The sequence below is a fragment of the Carassius gibelio genome, chromosome A16, assembly GCF_023724105.1.
Source record: "Carassius gibelio isolate Cgi1373 ecotype wild population from Czech Republic chromosome A16, carGib1.2-hapl.c, whole genome shotgun sequence".
Classification (NCBI taxonomy): domain Eukaryota; kingdom Metazoa; phylum Chordata; class Actinopteri; order Cypriniformes; family Cyprinidae; genus Carassius; species Carassius gibelio.
The window spans coordinates 9,372,547-9,388,768 of NC_068386.1; the positions used below are offsets into that span (position 1 = coordinate 9,372,547).

General features: G+C 36.8%; 1 protein-coding gene across 1 annotated transcript; it reads right to left on the minus strand.

Annotated features, from left to right (window-relative positions):
* Positions 1 to 7,121: 7,121 nt before the first annotated feature.
* On the minus strand, positions 7,122 to 9,828 carry LOC128030531 (POU domain, class 3, transcription factor 1-like). Its single transcript, XM_052618236.1, has one exon. The coding sequence runs from the start codon at positions 9,782 to 9,784 to the stop codon at positions 8,678 to 8,680; it is 1,107 nt and encodes a 368-aa protein (XP_052474196.1). The 5' UTR covers positions 9,785 to 9,828; the 3' UTR covers positions 7,122 to 8,677.
* Between the last annotated feature and the right edge of the window lie 6,394 nt (positions 9,829 to 16,222).

Here is a 16,222-nt window from a genome sequence, read left to right on the forward strand (position 1 = left end):
TCGTTTAATTCTTTCTTTTTGTTGTTGTTGTTATTTTGGCAGTTGTGAGCCGAAGGGATCTTTGCACATTTGCTCATCTCTCTTGTGGCAGTGCTTTGGAGGGCAAGGAGGATGGGCCTGAACCAAAACAAACAGAGAAATGAAAGAGATTTCAAAGAAGTTGGTCATCACCCTCAAATACAAAATGTAAAATTGAGTTTGTGGGCGAAAGCCATATTACATGTTTTGTTGAAAAAACAACAAACTAACAAACAAAAAAATATACATTAGATTGTAAACCGTTTGCAGAATTGTGGAAATACAAACAATTGCACAGAACAACAAGTGTTTATTTATCTGGTTTATAGTTTTTAAAAGTGCTATACAATACAACAGAGCAATTATCTGAAAGACCCTGAAAATCTCTCAGCCCTTGTTACCTTCCTATCGTTTAGTGTAGTCTTCTTTCAGAATCTGTCATTTAATAAAATTTTTTCCTAGAGCTACAGTCAACCTTGTGATTTAAGTCTTAAGAGCATCCCTTAGGATGGCTAACACACAAAGGCTAGGTTTTGAATGTGAAGTATTGGAGAACCTAGGCCTTCGGGGTGAGTTACTAACTTGTGACCTTCCAACCCAATCTCACAGCAATTTGTACATTTTTCACAAGGTGGCTTATTCGTACAAATTCATACGACCACACTCGTACAAATTCATACGATTGTTGCCAAATCGTACGTATTTTAAGAGTTGCACAATTCGTATGAATTTGTACGAATGACCTACACCTAACCCCGCCCCTAAACCTAACCGTCACTGGGGTTTAGACAAATCGTATAAAATTGTACGAGTGAGGTACGAATAAGCCACCTCGTAAAATACGTACGAATTGGTCGTGAGATAGCGTTGGACCTTCTTAAAAAATCACAGAGAGCTGGACATCTGTACTATAACATAATATTTGAGATGAAGCATGTCAGAGACAAGTGGAATTCTGGACTGTTCTGATAATGGCATCCAACTATTTTTTTTTTAGGCCCCATAAGGCACTTTTATATCAGTGCATGAGCAAAAGAATGCATCCAGAATGTTCAGTTTATCTTGCGTTTGTCATTTTAATAGTGGATTTTTTTTTCCTATCTTAATTCATTATTAAGATGAACTCTAACAATGAAGATTAAATTACCATTTTCACCACAATGTCTGAACTGTCCTGAGTGCGTCAGACATTGCGGTGAAAATCAGAGGTAAAAAACAACATATACTGTTCAGTTTCTTGCACAGAGTGAACATTTTGTGGCTTTACACATCAATGTATCGTCACGAGCAGCAGGGTTTAATTTGGTTTTGTTTGTGTATGTTTTGTCTCTCAAAGCCGTGATTCCATCCACTTATATGACTGACAAATTGCAACGGTTTGATGAACATTTTTTTGGTTGTGGTCTACTAAAGAATCTTGGATGCCCTGAGGGTAAGCAGATAAACATACATTTTTCCTTTTTTAGGTGAATTATCCTTTTAAGAATAGGATTAATTGTTTTGTATATACATTATACGGTTTCAAATTCTACACTTTAACGGTGCATATAAAACTCATGCGATTGAATTTCCTACTTAGTCTGTTCAAAGGTATTTGCAATCAACGATTTCCAGCTCATGTTGAGTATTTAAGCCTAAACCCAGTGATCTCAAAATCCTTTCTTTGATTCACACAAGTATAAAAGAATATGCTACTGATATATATACACACACACACACACACACACACACACACACACACACTTTTATATCAAAAGACTTTACAGATGGAATAATACACTTTTTATTAATGACTGGCCTTTTGACTTGAAGCTGCATTACCGTAAACTTGAGATGCAACTGAAAATGCTAAAGACCTTAAGAGCACAAGTTTAATTTAACCTTTGACATTCCTTTCCAGTTCTTAGGATTCATTTCATTACCAGAGCATCAGCACAGAGAGGTGAAGCGAAGGATAGAAGCAGTGGAAAAGTTAGAGGACTCTGCACATGTATCCTCTGGGTCTGTATTTGATAATCAAACTGAAGGAGAGTCCATATAGATACAAGACCCCGGCATCATAAATAACTCAGCATCGGACTCCTCCTGTGCTCAGCCAAAGCTTTTCATATGGTAAATATCTGATCGCTGTGTGGCCACATTGTTGCTCATCTTTCATGCGGCTGTGAGGTGAAACCTTGAGGTATGGAAGAGAGAGAATTTTTGATGAAAAAATACCTTTTCCCCTCCTTCCTCCTCTGATTCTCAACCGATCTGCCCTTCGCTGTCGGGGTCAGGTGTTTATTTCATAAATGATAGCGAGTGGAGAGTCGAGTGTAGGCTGTGAGTGCAGGAGATGAGGGTAGACAGAACAATGGTAAAAATGATCAGATCACTTGCTGGGTAACTTTGGTGATGCAAGTGTGACCGCACAAGTCCCTCCGTGTCAGTTCCTCACTGCCTTTCCATCAGTTGCTTTGAAGGGGACAAACACAGATTGTGTAGCAGCACGCACAACTGAGCATTTTGACATTTCTACAATGGTTTTCCGAAACCTGGCCTGCCCATTAATTTGGTAGAAATGAGATTAAAGAAATGAGATCTTATGATTAATCTTATGATTAATCTTATTAAACACAACAGCTAACAAAAGAAATATAGTGCTGTTTCTCACTGTTTCTCACTTTTGTTAAATGTGAGCCAAAATCATCACAATTAATAGAACCAAAGACTTAAACTACTTCAGTCTGTGTGCATTGAATTTATTAAATAAACAAATTTCACAATGAACTTTTCCACTACATTTATTGAGATGCATCTGTATATACGGTATATACGGTATATATATATAAGATTCTTCTTCACAGTTGGCATGTTTCTGCAGGAATTGTTTTGGAAGTCTGTCACAATGTAATGCAGTTTCACAAAAAGGCTGTTTTTGAAGAAAAATGGAGGAGGCACAAACTATATTTGATCCAGATAAAAACACAGAAATGATGTGTAAATATCAAAATGCTATTATTCATTTAATATGTGAATGTGTTTACATACTGTAGCAGGCTTGAAGACACAGCTGCAAAGAATGTTCAGTTTAGTTTTTTTTTTTTTGTCTTAAAAACTAAATTTCGCATGATACATGTGTTAAATACTATTAAATTGTGAATAAAGTGCTGTCTTAATTTATTCACCCTAATATTGTTCCATACATGCATGACTGCCCTTCTTCTGCAGGACACAAAATGAGATGTTTTTTTTCTCTCTTATATTGAAAATCAAAGCAGCCCCTTATTTTTATTTTATTTAAAATATATTTTGTGTTACGTGTCAATCATACAAGTGTAGAACAACATGAGGGAGGGTAAATGATGACAGAATTGTCATTTTGGGGTGTATCCCATTGAGAGCAAGTTTTTTAAACAGACTCCTGAAAATCTTCTCACACACAAAAAACAAGACAAATTAAAAAATGCCATTAAATTCATCATTTGTCCCATTTGTTATAATTACCGGCATTGTTGTGGTGTATGTAATGTCATTAATAACAGCCTGTGCCCAAATAATACGCTTAATTTTATTTATCTGTAGAGAGATGCGGCTAATCCTCATTCATTTGCTCTGGATCAATGCAAAACTGTTAGCGTGTGCGAAATCCCTCCCTGAGCCTGTGGCTCCTAATGTATTTTCCCACCATTAACCAGCTATAATCCCTGCTAATCATTGCTAATCCACATCTCCTGTATTGGATGACACTCTACTGATGGAGGAGGTGTCATTGTGTCTCAAATGCCCAGGCTCAGCCCGGGTCTGTGGTTCGCCAGATGTGGGCATGAGCCAGGAAGTGATTTGTACAGTGGAGAGGGAAAGGAGCACTGGGTTTTCAGGTAAGCCTGACGGCAATGGCCATCCCCGAGGGCATCGTCCTGTTGCTTGGTGTAATTATGCATAACTAACAAAGCTGTACTCATCATACTTGCACATTTAAGTGCTCTTCTCCTATAGATTGTCTTTAATGGGTGTTTCTTATTCAAGCTTCAAGCATTTAGTGTCTTTATACACTAAACCCTTAGTCTGTCTCTCCATAAAGTTTGAGAACTTGTAAGACTTTAGAAGCCAGTTTTGTGATCCAATTTTTATAGAAAGCACCAAACAATCATGTCTTACATATAGGGCCTACGAAAGTTTATAATAAAATCACCATTACAGGAAGCTAAAATAATGCAAAATCATTATAACATGTAAGAAACCATCATAATATGACTTTGTCTCACAGCAGGATGAATTAATGCACATCATTTGTCCTGATAGTTTAACTGGTGGTCACTGGAAATATATGGTGCAGAATTTAGTGGTTCATAAGTCACCGTCAATCACAGTATACATCCCATCTGAACAAAAGCCTAACTCTTTGGAAACGCAGCCTGCTGTGGACATGCTATCTGCTTTCTTACAGAGCTGTCGTTCATAGTGACATCTGGAGAAACTCTGGCCCCGGAGACTCATTCCACACAGATTCATTCATGGTTTACTGTGCCTATTTATAACCACAGTGGTAAGTCATTTTTAGTAGCGGATTAGTTAATATGATGTCACATTTAGAAAAGTGCAGTTTACTTGAGTAGTTTTAATGATAAAAAAGATTTGTGTGTGTGTGTATGTGCCACACACTCTCATTCCAGGTAACATTACTCTTCAATTCCATAGTTTAACCGATTCCCATTAGCTCTTCTTCACCTAGACACACCTGTACCACCTTTGCTCTTTCCGGGTGGGCTAAAACATGGAAGGTAACTGCATATTCTAAGGTGCTTATCTCTTTCCTAATCTTTCTATCTCTCTTTCTAGTAGAATAGACATATGCTTGAAAATATTCCTTTAGATTTCTTCCCATTTTCCAACAAACACTAGATATTAAAGAAAAGCTACACTCTCTCTCTAACAAGGAAATAATGAAGTAATACAGATTCTGTAAGATTTGATCTATAGACTGTAAAGCTTTGGGAATAAGTCCCTGTTTTAGGAAGCTGATTTATTAGAAGAAAAGATGTGCCAAAAGACAACCTAACAAAAATATGGTCTAATTTGTAACAGCAAGCAGTTATTTTTTTTAAATAGGCCTATAAACTTTTTAGTGATAAATGTTGGCATGGGATTAAAGAAAGCACATCATCTGAGAACCAGTGAATTATTTGGATGACTTTTTGAGGAGGATTGTGGAAAACTGAACCACGAACCCAATGCACCGTGGATCGTGCATTAATTCTTCACGTCGTTAGGGGGCGCTTGGGAATCACTGTTTGTTCATAACTTCTCTTCCAATGCGATGCCTGAATAATTGGACACACAGCTCGCATCAAATATGTGACACTGTCTGTGAAATCCAGGCTCAAGTCTCAAAATCTAATTATGAGATAACAAGCATCAAAGCTTGATTTCAACAATTAATCTCACTATGATTTCAATATTTGACACCTTTGACTTATCAGTATTAAAGATACAAAGGTATTTGCACAGAATGTTCATTACATCTTTACGAAGGACGATTTTATGTACAAAATAGTAAATCACACACACACACACACACACACACATGCTTTAGCTGAGCTTTCACAGGCAGGGTCACATATATCACAAACCAGAAATGTTATTTGTCTAAGAAAAGAAAAGAAAAAAAGAAGAAGAAGCCAGGGTATAAGAATTTTAAACTTGATCACTTATGTTTAATTTATAGCCTAACAAACCTTATCTCGGTTGGTACATTAACTTTGACTGCAGGCAAAGCTTGTTTAGGATGTTGAGATGAATATAGATAGATAGATAGATAGATAGATAGATAGATAGATAGATAGATAGATAGATAGATAGATAGATAGATAGATAGATAGACAGATAGATAGATAGATAGATAGATAGATAGATGGATGGATAGATTTTATTAATAAAAGTTGCCATTTGTATACGTAATACATAAAGCACCCCAAATCTATTGCGAATGGAAAAAGAACCGGGGAAAAACGAATAGAATTAAAATTAGAACTTTTCAACAACAACAACAACAAAAAATTACATATCCAACGACAGATTGAAAATATTGTTAACATAACTGTTAATAGGACCTATCTGCAATTTAGCAAATAGGGTAATAGTTTTGCCAGAAAACATGATTTAGCCTACATTATACTATTTGCATTACTCAATAACACATAACATAACCTTTATAATCATAGATTTCACATGACTACGTTCATTTTCAACCAGCATTTACCAGCATCCTGATACATGCTTTGATTTTTCTCAAGCGTTCTTATAACTTCTTAAACAGTAGAAATTCCTAAGATAAGATAAAGTAAGAATCTTCTTCTAATTCTGATTTACGAGTCACGGATAAAATCCGGCAAATTCCTAATGTGAAATCAAACGAATTTAGCTAAGTCCTTTTAAGTATTTGTATTTATTATTATAATTATTATTATTTTATTTTATTTTTTTTACAAAAAACAGTCATGACACAATCAACTGGGTTTTAGAATAATCACAAATTATACTATTTAAAAATTTATAAACCTAGAGTTTATGAAATAAGAAACTAGAAATTCGTTAAATGAATGGTAGGCCTTGTATTAGACTTTAAAAGTTTGACATATAGCCTACCTCAATATATAGGCCCTAAATGCATTATTGTAGACTAGATGTCGCCGTTATGTTATAGTGTTCTCTTACAAAGCTTGTGCATTTCCATTAATCGTACTTTTAATTATGTTTTAATAGAGCGAAAGTGAATTTTTTACTTTTCTAGCTGGAAAAACATATTGTGTCTGTTTAAAATGTTTTTTTTAACTACATGATTGTCCACATTAGAATGTTATTTTTGTTTGAATTATTTTTAATTCATTTAATCGTGCATGAGCAAAAAAAAATTACGTGATCATAGAATTAATCTGTGCATTGTCAATTCATCGACCAACAATTTTAAGGTTCGAATGGCAAAAAAAAAAGAGAAAAAAGAAAAGAAAAAAGAAGACAAGGAATCCTGAGTTATTTTATAAACCCTTATATCGTTCACCATAACCATTATATGCGTGAAAATGTGCTTCAAAAAAGACAGAAGTCGTGTTTTTGTATATATGTTTTATGTAAGTAATAAAATATTACTATAACATAAATATAAACGTGACATTGCAGTCTACATTTCGCAATCAACATACAACCAATGTAGTAAACAAAACATTTGTAATCCACTGCAACATAATCATCAGAGCCGAACAAAAAAAGCTCCAAACACACGTAGGAAATAAATATATAGATATATAAATGGTCATAAATGAAATATTAAAATATCTTCTTGGAATTAGTAAGTGTACAAAACTGCCCGGAAAACAAAACAAAACGAACCCAGAACAAATACATATGTTTACATATTCGACATATTTACATATTGGAAATAATCCTGACAACTATTTATTTAAAATCTTTTCTCTTGTAATTATTATTATTATTTTTTTTTATCTTTATTACTTTTTTTGGAAAAGGTTGTATATTCACACTGTTTCAAATAACACTGTAGAAATGAACACCTGCTGTCCAATGAAAAATGTCAGATCTTGAGAAACAACACCAAACGTTACCAGCCTCCTATTTTTCCCCCAATCCCGAAAAATAGTCCAGAAAACACATCCCTTTTTCACTATACCAACTACTTTTCTCCGTGTCCAGGCTCATGAGTAGGACGCAAAATGTAATTCACATAAACTAAACGGGCACAGCTGACATAGAGAGTGTCAAGAGTTGGCCAATATTGAAGAAGAACTAAGAGTACAGCACGATTTTTGGGCACTGAAAATTACCTGAGATATTTCTTTCTTTTTGACTCATAACTCTCAATATGTTTCCTTGCTGTAATAGTGCCGGTTCAAAAAACTGTAAACCAGCAAAGCATTGATGTCGTTTACATAAAAAAAGAAAGCAATGAAACTAAAATAACATTATAAAACATTATAAGTGCCTCACGCAAAGAGGACAAAAGTGAAAGCAGTAGAACTCAATATGACTAAATATAGTTTCAGACAGTGTATTCACGTTGCCATTTTAACGTCTATGCATCTTTAGACGATAGCAGGTGCTAAGAAATGATCATTGTAAACAGTTTCTGGTGCACTTGCTTGTTTTGGAGGTTTTGACCAAGTGCCTGTACTTTTACATCACGAATTTCAACCGTCTTAGTTGATATTAAAGTAAAATACTCGCTAGACAGAAAAATAATATCTTAACGTCTTAACGTAAAAAAAAAGTAAACAACACTAATAATATCGGATAAATCATCGTAATAATTAATCTGGTTGATCGCTTTAATACAAGCACTGTCCACTCTCCTTTGTCCAGGAGAAATTGCCCTTTTGTGGCTCGTAGCTCCCTTTGGTCGGCGGTGAAAGAATCGATTTTTTTCCATAGTGGCACAAACGATAAGATTTTCGTAAACACTGGTACTGATATGATAAATGCACGCGAAGCTGACGTTGTAGGCTAATTAATGCAGTTTCACGTTATTCGGAATTATTGGCATCCCGTAAGCTGTCCGTGAACTCTTCCCAAACTTTCTGTCTCTGGTCACTTGGGATAAACCAAGGGGATAAACAAAATCCATTGTAGTTTCTTTTTTAAACAAGTACACAGTTTACGATAGCAGTCACTGGACAGGACTCTGTAGCGTGTGATGGAGAGGGGGTGTCTCCGCTTGTGAGTATACGTCCTCCATGGTTGGATGAGGGACCCCCACCGGTGTCATTCTTTTCTCTTTCTGTCTTCTGTTGCAAAACCATACACGCACAACCTCTTTTTCCAACTGCAGAGTGCCAGCTAAAGAGGTGATTTCGTGAGCGGAGGGCTTGGGGCACTTTAAGAAATGGTTTTCCAGTGCCCCTTTCACTCCGACTTCGATGGAGGTCCTCTTCTTTCGTTTCCGGCCCTGTGCTGCAATCTTGTCCAAATTCGTGGGGCTGCCAGTGTTTGAATCGGTCTCCTCGAGCCATTTGTTAAGCAGAGGCTTAAGTTTGCACATGTTCTTGAAACTCAGTTGCAGAGCCTCAAATCGACAGATGGTGGTCTGGGAAAAGACGTTTCCGTAGAGCGTGCCCAGCGCTAAGCCCACGTCCGCTTGCGTAAAACCAAGTTTGATGCGCCTTTGCTTGAACTGTTTGGCGAACTGCTCCAGGTCGTCGGAGCTCGGGGCGTCTTCGTCCGAGTGGTCCTGATGGTGGCTGAACGGCTGCTGAGGTGACTCCATCTGGTTGTCAAGGCTACCCGCGTCATCGTGGAGCGGGTCCCGCAAGCTGTGGTGCAGCGACGACTGGGGGCTTAACATAGTGTAGCCCGTCTGAGAGTAAACCAGCGATTGGTGACCATTGGAGGCTGGAGAGAGCGGGGATAAGTGGTGTGTTGTGGTCGGCGCCCATGATCCGTGGTGGCTGTTTTGCGTCGGCTGGTGGACCAGATGCGATCTGTGATAGCCGTTCCCCAGGTCTTCCCTGCTCTGCACACTGCCTTTGTTGTGCTCCGCTTGTCCGATGTGGGTGCCGCTGGTCCAGTCGGTGTTGGAGGTGGGCAGCCACTGGTGGTGCGTTAGGCTCATCGGATGTCCCGTGTTGGTCGCTAGCCCTTGTAAGTACTCGTGGTGCATCATTTTCTGCACCTCTCTGTAGGTCGTCCCCTGGTGCATCCTGTCCGAATCAGGATGCATTAGCGGGTTCGAAGGCAATGAGTTATTCCGCGGAATATACTGAGCTGTTGTCGCCATGGCTCCGACTTAGAAAACTGACAAGCACTTCGGAGATCTTTGAGCTTTAGAGCCCAAAACGCAACAACCTGCTCTGGGAGGTCTTGGAGAAGAGCTAAGACACGCCTCCCCTACGCGTGCATTGGTTCCTCGCCGACTACAGCCCACCAGGGTTCCTTATTACTTCTCGCGGGCCGCTTGGTTGGCTGCCGGGCGCCGTGGTCCCGGTTACTCGCAATTGGCCACTTTCACTAGACGATTTCTCTTTTTTCCCTTTCTTCTCCTCTCTCCGCCAGTCTAAAGAGCGTGAGCAGCAAAACCATGGGAAATTACTGGGCTTTGAGGGTTGTTTTGCAAATAACCACGTGGGGGAGTGTGGTACCCTTTTTGGAGGGGTGGAAGAATGACCCGTCTAGCACAACCTCCTTTGAGGAACTGTGCCGCTCCTCTTTGCAAGTAGATTAGGATTCTAAAGTATCTCAGGAGCCACCCAGGAGAAAGATGAGGAACAGTATGTACATTAAGATGTTTATATGGCAATATCATTTAAGTGTTGCCCATATACAAGATTATTTATGATTATCATGTTACTGAAGTAGCACACGAAAGCACAATCACGGAAGCATGAATCGAATTAATAAAACATGATACAGAAATAGCCTACAGACCTCCCACTCTGTAACATATCAGACAATCTTCATAATTATGCATAAATGCACAAACAGTCTACAGCCCATCATGTAAAATATACACTATACCCATCTCATTTTATTTAAACTTATGCAGTGTCTAGCCTACGCGTTTTAATATTTCATTTCATGGGAGTAAATTTAAGTCAAATTCCACATTAGTATTTCCAAATTAGTAAATTTAAATTCTTAGGTTAATAAACTCATATTTAAGCCAACAAATTTTAACAAACGTACAAAGTCCACACAAAGCTGCGGTGTGTTGCCAATATCGAATAATTTTTCTAACCCGTAACTTCGAGAGAAATCCACTGTTTCTCCCTTCTGGCCTCCTCCGTATTCCCTTCCCGGCTGATCTGATTATTTTTCCCTTCACGTTTTGTCCCAATAGCAAATTACCAATTCTATGAATTGCAAAGCAGCCTCGGAGACGCTGAGGGGTAGAGAGGGGGAGATGCGAAGATTGAAAGGGATCTTTGCAAACACAATCACGTTCTTAAATGGAAATGTGGGGCTTTAAACAAATCTTACATCTCTCCTGTTCCAGTCGTCTAAAACTCCGCAATCAGGCGCACGGTCGACTCCATCTAAAACCACAGCTTTTTTAGATTTTCTTTTTTTGGTACCACTTTTATTTAAATTATTTACCTTACTGTTTTTTTTAGTTCAAGTTCGTGTTTGTCTTGCTCTTATGGGGTGTTTCCACAGGCTTTTGCGAGGAATTGTGCCGTTACACGCGGAGAATTCAGGCATCAAACCCAAAGGCTCCTCTGTGGTAAGTTTGCTCACTGCTTTTACTAGATGTCCATCTGCTCGAGCTTCGCGCGTTCATGAAAGTGTAACCTAAATGATGTTCTTGAGGTCAAGTGCTCGTCACCACTCTTTCAAAGGCGTGGTTATGTAAAGCCACCAGTTATTTATTTATCACATAGCCTATAACACTTGTAGAAGAAATGTCATTTTCTAAGGAACAGCTGATTATAAAGTGTTTTTTATTCCAGATAAAACATGTCGGTTACTTTAATACGATTTTCTCAGATGGTTTACACCTGCAGGGTACTGTAAGTTAGCACAACGTTTATACATTTATGTAAAGAAAGTAACATAATGTGTTATTTGATACGAATTAACCTAACATCTAAAGCTTTTGGGCGTTTATATTAGACTCCATCTCCTTAATTCCTTTTGAATATATTGTTGGAATTTGATTTATAAACAATTGTAATTTTTAACCACTTTTCTTTATAATGAAAATAAAATAAAAAAAACTCGATGGTTCTGTGTTCAAGATATATTTCGTGACCTAGGGCGAAAATTAATACATGAGCCACAATAAGTTATAGGAAAGGAGATGACAGGATTTTTATTTATTTATTTATTTATTTTTAATCTAAATTGTACTGTATAGTCGATTGCAATTCGATGGTCGGTTCTGCCCCAGAGAACTGCAGTTTATGAGGATGCTTCACTGTACAGTTGCACTCATTTGGTCTATAATAAGTCTATAAAAAGAGCGGTCATTTATGCCCAGAGAGCTGCGTCACAGTAGCAGCTCAGTCAAACTCTTCGCTTAGTTTGCCAGCTAAAAAAGTGGTTCAAAAAGCGCCAGATGCTTCTTTTTCCTTCGCAAAGAATATGGCCTTGTGTGGAGCGAGGTGAATTTTTCCTGGGATGCACGAGGTTGCTATGGAGAGCGGTTTGAAAGGATCACACTGATCCTGCAGATGAATGATTTGCCATACAGGAAAAGACAAATAATAGCCCTTGTTTTGTAAGATGGCAATGAAAGACAGTAGGAAACAGTTTGTGGGCTTTCAGTATCCAGGATGTAGCCTAGATCTGCTTACAGAATTTCCTAGCTTAAAGTTTAAGAAAAAGAAAAAGTTTACCTTATATATGTTATAAGATGATTTTCTTTAGGTTAAACCAGGCTGATTTGAATTCAAACATTAAGATAATAAAAAGACTTTGCTGGAAAATGTGCTATAAGTATCTAATTAATTAATTTGATTCTTTATATGAGAAACTTTTAATTTTTATAATGTTTCCTTTCGTTTACAAAAAAAAAATATAAGATTGGTTTCTATGGGTCTAGTTGTTTTTTCTTTCTTTCCCCCCCTCACGATTCACTCATCTGTAGTGAAGTGGTTTAATCTGCATGAGGGATCCCCTCCACTTGAATATAATTAGAGTCTGGTGGGTCAAACCCTGAATTAACCATATAGGACATACAAGTGCACAGGAGAATAAGTTCAGAAAACAGCTAAATATACACAGCTTCATCTGTGGGAGCCAAATGCTGAAACAGTTCCCGTGCAAACCTTTCATTATCATATTAGAGATTAAAAAGTTTCATTGTTTTGACCTTTCATTTATCTTTTATTTCATGGCTGTATCAGCATTCGCTTAGGCCTATAGAGAAATTCAAATTTCTGCCTGTGTATGATTTTTTTTTGCATCCATCAACAGTTCCAAAAATACTAAAAATGTTTTATCAACACTAATGAAACTACTATACTATAAGTTAGAAATTAATTATTCAGGGTCTTTAGCATCATTTGGTAATACATTAGCTCAATACTTAATAGTGTGTAATGAACTGTAATATTTCAATGTCACGTAAGCTTATCAATAATAAAAATAGTGTTGCAAAAAAATACGTAAACAAGGGAAAATAATTATGATGAATAATCTATATTGTTGTCTGTAATGAGGAGTAGGCCACTGCAGAGAAAATTTAGGGATTTCCATTTGGACACTTTGGACACAACCTGCTCTTAAACTAATTCTTTACCAACTTTAGAAAGCTCCATTAGTTCCATACATATGGACTGAAATGAGTGTTTTAATTAAAGATTCGTTACATTCTACCCGTTTGTTTTCACCGGTTAACTTTGACAGACGTGTGTAATGGGTACCCACACTTCCTGAGAAGCCATGAATTTATAGACACATCCTGCACTTTTTCAGGTACCCTTTTCTCTGTTTTTTGGCTAACAAACTCAGGCGATTCCGCAAGCATCCCGAGGGAATGAACAGGAATGTTTTCCTTTCTGTAAAAGGTGTGGGCTACAGTATCTCTCGCTAACTCTTGACTTATCTTTGGGCTAATTAGGCGGGGCCCTGAAGACGCAGGCATGAATATTCATGTGAAAGCACCGGTGTGCAATTAGCCATAGAGTGAGTTCCTAACTTCAATCACTGGCCAGCGCAAAGAGAGAAGGGTACTCTTCCCTCACAGCCAGAGAACAACCCTTTTTAAAACATAAAGTGTAAGAGAAACAGCTAAGAGACTAACCTGACTTCTTTTTTACACAGTTAATTCAATGCTCAGTCTGTACTTTTTAATGGCTGGCAATCCTATTTATAAATTACAGGCTACTCGCGTTCAATTTTTCCATTACCAACATTTCATAGGATTTTGACAGGATCAGAAGTGCATTTGGTCAGTCTAGGCTTTTTATAGATTACACAATGTTTTTAAATCACCAGATTCTTACAGTATCCTAGATAAGAGTTTTCAGCCGTTACAGACCCAGGGACCTCCGTGGCATGCAGAGACTTTAAGCCGACCCAGAGACCCCATAATATAGAAAGCTTTATTTCCCAGTCTGTAATATCTTTCTTAGCATTATTCAATTACATATTGCTCACCAGAATATAATGTTAATTTAAATTCTGCTCTATTTATCTTCTCCTCAGACCTCTGCAGTACCTCTGCAGACCCCCAGGGGTCCTCTGGTGCAAAAACCATCGGCTATAAAGAGTATTCTAAACAAAATTAGCATGTATTGGATGGCATGTAAAATATGCTTTATCTACAGTAATGATGAAACATTCTGTACTGTTTTCAGATTGTTGAACCTGGCCATCCTTTACTTTTGTAATTATTTAGTGCAGTTTTAAATCTCAAATCACTGGGCATTTCTTCTTTTTTACTTGTCCTCCAGTTCTAATATACTGTACTGCCAGATTTTGGACAAATTAATATAGTAATTTATATCTATAATTATCATTAATTAACTGCATTTTATTTTTCTGCAATCTCTTTCTTTTTCTCTCACATGCATTCACACACAAAGTTGGGCACCATAACCGTGTCGCTGTCCGTTCTGTCCACCAAGGCCTTAATTCTTTGCTTTGAATTCAAGGTGATCTTTATCCTGCCCCCTTCTGGGTGTGCACTTGCCACTTGCTTCCATAAAGATGCATTTATGTATGTATGTATGTGTGGAAGGGAACGGCGAGCTTTTGGAGGGGGGCTTGTGAGATAAGCAGTGGAATTTGTGCCGTCTGAATATGGATGGTGGCCAGACCCTTGGTAAGCAGCTGATAGAGTAGTAAACAGCTTGTGGGCTGAAGGGGTTTGAAGCATGCTCCTGAATACATTGGGCCTCTCTGCCACTGTCTGCCTGCACAATTGTCAGTCAAATCAACGTAACTTTCCCCTCAATCCCTGTGATGCAGTGGGTTTATAATGTTGGACAAGCTGCCACTACACCCATCCAGTCACTTATCAGCAGCTTACATTAATGTTCAGGCTTGGTAGGTGATTGCAATAGCAAATATTTTCTGTTCACTTGATATCAAATTGTTATTTGGATTTTAGAACTTGACCTCTCAATCATACACTTCTGTTGAGTGTCTTTTCAAAAATATTACACATCCATATACGTGTGGCCTCTTTTTAGTCTTGCATCTCATTAAATTATATTTTTATCAAACATCATACAATGATGATCAGTTGGTTCACGGTCACATTCGCATATTAAAATATGATTTTGTTACATATTAATGTATGTTATCTAACCATGACAAACATTCTGAAATGTTTAATGATGACTTATTCATGACAGCTTCTATAAAGTGTAACCATGATGTTCTTTTTATAGATTTATGTTTATAATAATACACAGCTTGACGCTGATCGTGTTTCATCATCTCTCCTGACAGGACTAATGGAGCTGAAAGCTGATGATGATGATGACAGAGAAAATATCATGCAAACATAATTTGCCTTCTGTGAAAGAAAATGCAGAGAAAAAAAAGGTGATACAAGTCATATAATCTAAAATAACTTTACAATTATATATACTTTTTGTTAAATAATATTTTAAGAAGTTGTGTATTCATGTATTATAGATAATATTTGTTTGTTACTCATCACCACATTTTAAAGACCTAACATTTTCCAGCTTTTCTCTCTTATTTTTATTTTTATTTGTGAATGGTTAGCAATAATCTACACACATACACAATTAATTTACACAACATTACATTTATATAATGTATCTTTTTATTTAAATATACATTTATATATTGAATTAATGAATTCTATATTTTTATAGATTATATATAATAAATGCATTAATTAATTAACTAATTAATTTAATTGCATGTAATTGTATTGCTATCATGTACAAAAATATACAGTATTTAGCTTTTTTTTTGTTGCAAAAACCATATATATTTATTTTATTTTTATATTTATTTACATTGAGTTGCTAAAATGTCAAATTATAAATTATGATTAGTAGTTTGCCTGCTTACAGAATATTATTTACAGAGTAATATTATCAGAAAATCCACAGATGTTTCTTTTCTTTCTTTCTTCAAACTCAGCTTGCAACAACAGAATTTCTAAGAACCTTGTGTAAAGTATTTAATTATTATTCAGTCACTTAAATATTTAATGACTGATTTGGTGAGCCTTTGTGGATTTCCTCATGTAAACTGTTGCACTGGAGTATTTTAAGAGCCGTCTCTCTTC

Bases quoted from the DNA above. Each gene is read 5' to 3' on its own strand.
- LOC128030531 (XM_052618236.1), bottom strand. From the start codon at position 9,784: ATGGCGACAACAGCTCAGTATATTCCGCGGAATAACTCATTGCCTTCG.